The sequence below is a fragment of the Arachis hypogaea genome, chromosome 8 (assembly GCF_003086295.3).
Source record: "Arachis hypogaea cultivar Tifrunner chromosome 8, arahy.Tifrunner.gnm2.J5K5, whole genome shotgun sequence".
Classification (NCBI taxonomy): Eukaryota; Viridiplantae; Streptophyta; class Magnoliopsida; order Fabales; family Fabaceae; genus Arachis; species Arachis hypogaea.
The window spans coordinates 40,671,713-40,678,579 of record NC_092043.1 but is presented as its reverse complement, the minus strand read 5'-3'; the positions used below and the strand labels follow the sequence as shown (position 1 = coordinate 40,678,579).

At 46.8% G+C, this 6,867-nt stretch overlaps 1 protein-coding gene across 1 annotated transcript; it reads right to left on the bottom strand.

Annotated features, from left to right (window-relative positions):
* Window positions 1-4,893: 4,893 nt before the first annotated feature.
* Window positions 4,894-5,349, bottom strand: LOC112705370 (uncharacterized). Its single transcript, XM_025756205.1, has one exon. It carries the CDS (start codon window positions 5,347-5,349, stop codon window positions 4,894-4,896), a length of 456 nt encoding a protein of 151 aa, XP_025611990.1.
* Between the last annotated feature and the right edge of the window lie 1,518 nt (window positions 5,350-6,867).

Sequence of the window (6,867 nt, the reverse complement as noted above, 5' to 3'; positions counted from 1 at the left end):
TTTATGTATCCGGTGGTAATACTGGAAAACAAAGTGCTTAGGGCCACGGCCAAGACTCATAAGTAGCTGTGTTCAAAAATCAACATGCTTAACTAGGAGAGTCAATAACACTATCCCAAATTCTAAGTTCCCAGAGACGCCAATCACTCTAAACTTCAAAGGAAAAAGTGAGATGCCAAAACTATTCAGAAGCAAAAAGCTACAAGTCCCGCTCATCTAATTATAATTAATATTCATTGATATTCTGGAATTTATAGTATATTCTCTTCTTTTTATCCTATTTGATTTTCAGTTGCTTGGGGACAAGCAACAATTTAAGTTTGGTGTTGTGATGAGCGGATAATTTATACGCTTTTTGGCATTGTTTTTAGATAGTTTTTAATAAGTTCAAGCTACTTTTAGGGATGTTTTCATTAGTTTTTATGTTAAATTCACATTTCTGGACTTTACTATGAGTTTGTGTGTTTTTCTGTGATTTCAGGTAAATGCTGGCTGAAATTGAGGGACTTGAGCAAAACTCTGAAAAAGGCTGACAAAAGGACTGCTGATGCTGTTGGAATCTGACCTCCTTGCACTCGAAATGGATTTTCTGGAGCTACAGAACTCCAAATGGCGCGCTCTCAACGGCGTTGGAAAGTAGACATCCAGAGCTTTCTAGCAATATATAATAGTCCATACTTTATTCGGAAATTGACGACGTAACTTGGCGTTGAACGCCAAGTACAAGCTGCTGTCTGGAGTTAAACGCCAGAAAAACGTCATGATCCGGAGTTGAACGCCCAAAACACGTCATAACTCGGAGTTCAACTCCAAGAGAAGCCTCAGCTCGTGGATTAATCAAGCTCAGCCCAAGCATACACCAAGTGGGCCCCGGAAGTGGATTTATGCATCAATTACTTACTCATGTAAACCCTAGGAGCTAGTTTATTATAAATAGAACATTTATCTATTGTATTAGATATCTTTGATCACTTTAGGTCTTTGATCAGTCGGTCTTGTGACCACATGGGGGCTGGCCATTCGGCCATGCCTGAACCCTTTGCTTGTGTATTTTCAACGGTGGAGTTTCTGCACACCATAGATTAAGGGTGTGGAGCTCTGTTGTACCTCAAGTATTAATGCAATTCTATTCTCTTTTATTCAAATCTCTCTTATTCTTATTCCAAGATATTCATTCGTACCCAAGAACATGATGAATGTGATGATAAGTAACCCTCATTATCATTCTCACTTATGAACGCACGTGATTGACAACCACTTCCGTTCTACCTGCAACAGAGCTTGAATGTGTATCTCTTAGATTCTCCAACAGAATCTTCGTGGTATAAGCTAGATAGATGGCGGCATTTATGAGGATCCGGAAAGTCTCACCTTGTCTGTGGTATTCCGAGTAGGATTCCGGTAATGAATGACTGTGACGTGCTTCAGACTCGCAAGTGCTGGGCGTTAATGACAGACGCAAAAGAATCAAGGGATTCTATTCCAGTAGGAGCGGGAACCAACCAGTGATTAGCCGTGCTGTGACAGAGCGCGTGAGCGTAGTTTTCACTGCGAGGATGGGATGTAGCCATCAACCATGGGTGATGCCTCCAGACGATTAGCCATGCGAGTGACAGCCGCAGAGGATCATTTTCCCGAGAGGATTGAAAGTAGCCACCGCTGATGGTGAACCCCTATACACAGCTTGCCATGGAAAGGAGTAAGAAGGATTGAGTTGAAGAAGTGGGAAAGCAGGCGTCCTTGAGCCATACAGTATCTCCATTCGCTTATCTGAAATTCCCACCAATGAATCTGCATAAGTATTCTATCCCTTTTATTATTTATTTTCTTATTTCTATTTTCGAAACCATAAATCAATTTAATCTGCCTAACTGAGATTTACAAGGTGACCATAGCTTGCTTCATACCAACAATCTATGTGGGATCGACCCTTACTCACGTAAGGTTTATTACTTGGACGACCCAGTACACTTGCTGGTTAGTTGAACGGAGTTGTGTCCACTCGTGCCAATTTCAAATTCCATAAAAGTACAACTTAAAGAATAGTGATCACAATTTCGTCCACCAGTTGTTCGAGACGGGGAATTCGAACTTGATCGACTGCTCGTATACGACCCCGGCTGGGCTTTCCAGGATGATCCCGGTGCCCCCGGACGTCTAGTTGGAGGCTCCGTCCACGTGGAGCCTCCACCGTGTGCCCGTCTCTTCTGTTGGATCTCCCGTCACTTCCACCAGGAAGTCTGCCATCGCTTGCGCCTTGATTGCTTGCCGGGGTTCGTACCATATGTCATATTGGGAGAGTTCAATGGACCAAGTCATCATCCTTCCCGCCAAATCGGGCTTTTGGAGTACTTGTCGGATTCCTTGGTCCGTCCTTACGACAATCTGGTGACCTTGGAAGTATTGTTTAAACCTCCGCGAAGAGGTCAAGAGTGTCAGAGCTAGATTTTCCAGTTTGCTGTACCTTAGTTCTGCCCCTTGTAGGGCTCTGCTCACGAAATAGACTGGCTGTTGAGCCCTTCCTTCTTCTCGTATCAAAATCGTGGCCATGGCTTCTCCTGTTATGGCGAGGTATAGGTATTACGGCTCCTCGGCCTTTGGCTTCCCAAGCACATGGGGTGTTGCTAGGATTTCCTTAAAGTGTCTAAAAGCTTCCTCGCACGCAGGCATCCATTCAAATGCTATCCCTTTTCTCATGAGGTTAAAGAAGGGTAGGGCTTTTGTTGTCGAGAAAATGGGTGAGTCGACCTGCCAATCTCAGGACGTCCTTGACACAACCCGGACTCTTCATCTGGAGTATCGCTTGGCATTTCTCAGGGTTGGCTTCTACCCCCCTTTGGGTTATCATGAATCCTAGGAACTTTCCAGCTTCCATGGCGAAGGCACATTTGAGGGGATTGAGCCTCATACCGTGTTGTTGGAGAGACGCGAATACATTTGCCAGGTCATTCAGGAGGTCGTCAGGTCGCTCAGTCTTCGCGAGGATGTCGTCTACATAAACTTTCACTGTCTTGCCTATGAGGTCGCGAAATATTTTATTCATCAGCCTTTGGTATGTTGCCCCTGCGTTTTTTAGGCCGAACGGCATCACCCTGTAACAGAAGGTTCCCCCAGGCGTTATAAATGTTGTCTTGTCCTCGTCGGGTCGGTGCATCGGTATCTGATTGTAGCCGGAATAAGCATTCATGAAGCTCAGATACCGGTAGCCCGTCGCTGCGTTGACGAGTGCGTCTATGTTGGGGAGGGGAAAACAATCTTTGGGGCATGCCTTGTTGAGGTCGGAGTAGTCTACGCACATTCTCCATTTTCCGCTGTGCTTTTTTACCAGAACTACATTCGAAAGCCAGGTCGAGTAGTCTAGTTCCCATATGAAACCTGCTTCTAGGAGGCTGGCCGTCTGCCTGGCCACCTCCTCCGCCCTCTCCCGCGACATCTTTCTCCTCCTCTGGGCTACCGAGCGGGCTTCCGATTTGACAGCTAGGTGGTGTGACATGACTTTGGGGTCTATGCCCAGCATGTCGGCCGGTGTCCAGGCGAACAAATCCCCATTGGCCCTGATCATTTCTACCAGAGGCTCCTTCAATTCATGTGGAAGGTTTCTATTGACAAACGTGAACTTTTCCTCCGTGTCACCGACCCTGAACTTTTCCAGGTCCCCCTCTGGTTTCAGTCTGGGCTTGTCGTCAACCCTGGCATCTAGGTCAGCCAGGAACACCCCCGACGCCTCTTTAGATTTTTTCCTTAGGGAGAGGCTGGCGTTGTTGCAAGCGACCGCTGTTTCTAGATCTCCCCTTATGGACCCTATAGATCCGTCATCGGTAACAAACTTCATGACTAGTAGCTTTGTGTTGATTATCACTTCAACATCGTTAATCGTCTTCCTCCCCAAGATGATGTTGTAGGCCGTGGAATCTCGGAGAACCACGAACACAGCCATTGCTGATCTTCGGCCTTGAGCCTATCCCACAGAAATCGGCAGGGATATCACTCCATCTGGCTTGATGAAGTGGTCGCCTAACCCGATGACCCCGTGCTGGTGGGTCAATAGGTCGGCGTCCCTTAACCCCAGTGCGTCGAACACGTTGCGGAACATAATGTTCGAGTCTGCCCCCGTGTCGACAAGGATTCGTTTGACGAGGCCGGTTCCCACTCTGGCTGTGATTACCATGGGTGGGTTTTCAGGGACCTCGTCGAACCATTGATCTTTCGGGCCGAAAGAGATAGATGGGGGCTTCTTAGAGCTTCGCACCAGCGAGGAGGAGACCGCTAGGACCTTGGCGTCTTTCTTGTGTGCCGATCTCGACCTTGGCGCGATATTTTTGGCGGTTGCTACGTTTATCACGATGAGACCGTGGTCTTTGTCTTCTGGCTCTTGTCGCCGCTTTGCCGACCGGGTCTTGCCTTCCTCGTCTTGGTCGCGATGTCGCCTCCTCGGCTCCCTTATAAGATGGGAGAATTCTGTTAGTTTACCGTCCCTTATCGCTTGTTCTAGTGCATCCTTCAGGTCAAAGCAGTCCTGTGTTTGTTGCCCATAGCCCTTGTGGTAGTCACAGTAGAAGCTCTTGTTCCCCCCGTACGGTCCTTGAGTGGTCGGGGCTTCGACAAGATTCCTTTCTCGGCTATTTGCTGATATACTTCCGTGATGGAAAAAGCGAGTGGAGTGTAGTTGGTGAATTTTTCGATCCGGGAAAATGGTCTGGGTGCCTTGCTCGGCCCTCCCTCCCTGGCTTGCTCTTTCTGTCTTTCTGCGTTACCTTGTTGCCTAGGTTGATTGTAGCCGGAGTGTCTTTTATTGGCAGCCACGACCTGGCTGACTTCCTCGTCATTTATGTATTCCTTAGCTACCATTTGGATCTCGTGCATCGTCCAAACCGGTTTCGTGGTGAGGTGTTTTCAGAAGTCCTCATTGAGGAGGCCGTTCGTCAGACAGAGGCTGGCTACTGAGTCAGTTAAGCCATCAATTTCTAAGCATTCGTCGTTGAACCGGTCCAAGTATTTTCTGGTCAGCTCCCCAGGCCTTTGGGTTATCCCAAGCAGGTTGATCGGGTGCTTTGCCTTTACTATTCGTATTGTGAATTGAGTTAAGAAGGCACGGCTGATGTCCGAAAACCCATAGATGGATCCCTGCGGGAGGCCATTAAACCATCGGATCGCAGGTCCTGCCAGCGTGACCGGGAAGGCCCGGCACTTCACCTCGTCTCCTACTCCCTCCAGATTCATTCTAGCCTCGAAGGCCGTGAGGTGTTCCAGAGGGTCTTGGGTTCCATCGTACCTCATGTCCATTGGTTTGTCGAAGTGCTTCGACAACCGGACCTCGAGGATGGATCGATGGAACGGAGTGGCGCCCATTATCACGGGTCGCCGTGTCCTCACAGGCCTCCCTTCTCCGTCTTCGCGATCTCGTCCCGTGAGGCACGTTTCCTTGCCTCGGGAGTAGATGATTGTGTCGTTTCGTCTTCTTGGGATAGGCGAATCTTCTCGAGTGCTTTCCGCTTCCGTTCTGGAAGCGGAGGCGTGTCGGGGGCGACTCCGGTGGGAATCTCTCTCTCGGCTTTCAGGAGACGGGGAGTAGCTAGGATCGGTGGTTCGTCGATCATGCTCCTAATCGGCTAGTTGTTGTTCCAGGTTCTGGACCCTATGGCGTAGCTCCTGCATTATTCTGGCGCTGTCACCGCCAGTTCCTCCGAAGGGTCGCGTCTCTCGCGTCCTTGTGCGTGGTTCGGTGCGTTATCGAGGGGACCTTCGTCGCCCTCCCGGTGAGGCGACAGAGGCTGCCCCTTCTGCGCCGGCTGTTCGGCCTTGGTCTCCAATGCCCGGCACGACGTCCATTTAGGCGTTTCCACAGACGGCGCCAATGTTCGGTTGGTTGGTTACCGGACGGTTCGGGTGGATATTTGAGGTGGCGGGAACGCCTCGTCCGGAGAAATTGTGCTGGGATCGGATCTGCCGGGTAGCCGAACTCTCGTTGTGAAAGGAGGGGGTGTCACCTGCAAAGACACTCCGACGCTCTAGTCAGTTAGTATGCAGGCGAGAAATGGATTAGGTGAAATGTGTGACGTACCTTGGGGGAGGGGTAGGACCCTCCCCTTATATACTATGTCAGAAGTGGGTCCCACGAGGGCAGAACCCACCTTCCTCAAAGTTTCCCTGTACAGCTGTGGCGGCCAGCTGTCCCGGACGCGTGTTCGGGTCGGATATGAGTGCCTCATCCGACCGTTCAGGTCGGGTGGTTAGTGGGTCGGGTCGGCCCAGGTTCCCTTTGGACCAGGCCGTAACAATATTAATAATACCTTACTTTAAAATGTGTCACTTTTATTAAGGCTCACTTTAATAATAACATTTTTTATTAAAAAAAATTATGGAATTTTCACATATACTTCTTAGTAAATTATATAAAATAATTTTTTTAAAACATATCATTTTTATTATGTAAAAATATATAGCTTGGATGTTTTCAAATATATTTTTATATATTTTACTAATAAGAATATATAATACTTAGTTACTTACCCAAATCACATATTAGTTAGTAATACTATAAAAAAAATTTTAAAGATATCCAAACTATTTTTATATAATAAAAGTGATACGATTCAAATTTTTTTATATAATTTACTATCAAGCATGCAGCACCTATCATAATTTTTATTTAAAAAAAAATTATTGAATTGTAAATATTATTTTTGTTTTTAATTTTTATATTTTATTTTTAATTTTATCTTTAACGTTTAATTTTAATTTTACTCTTAATATTTCAATGTTTTAATGATATTTCTGAATGAAATTAAACAATGTATAATTTAGCAATCTTACACTAATGTGTCGCTAATACGTCGTTGTTATGTGTTAGTGCCACGTCAGTATATC

Bases quoted from the DNA above. Each gene is read 5' to 3' on its own strand.
- LOC112705370 (XM_025756205.1), bottom strand. From the start codon at position 5,349: ATGGGCGCCACTCCGTTCCATCGATCCATCCTCGAGGTCCGGTTGTCG.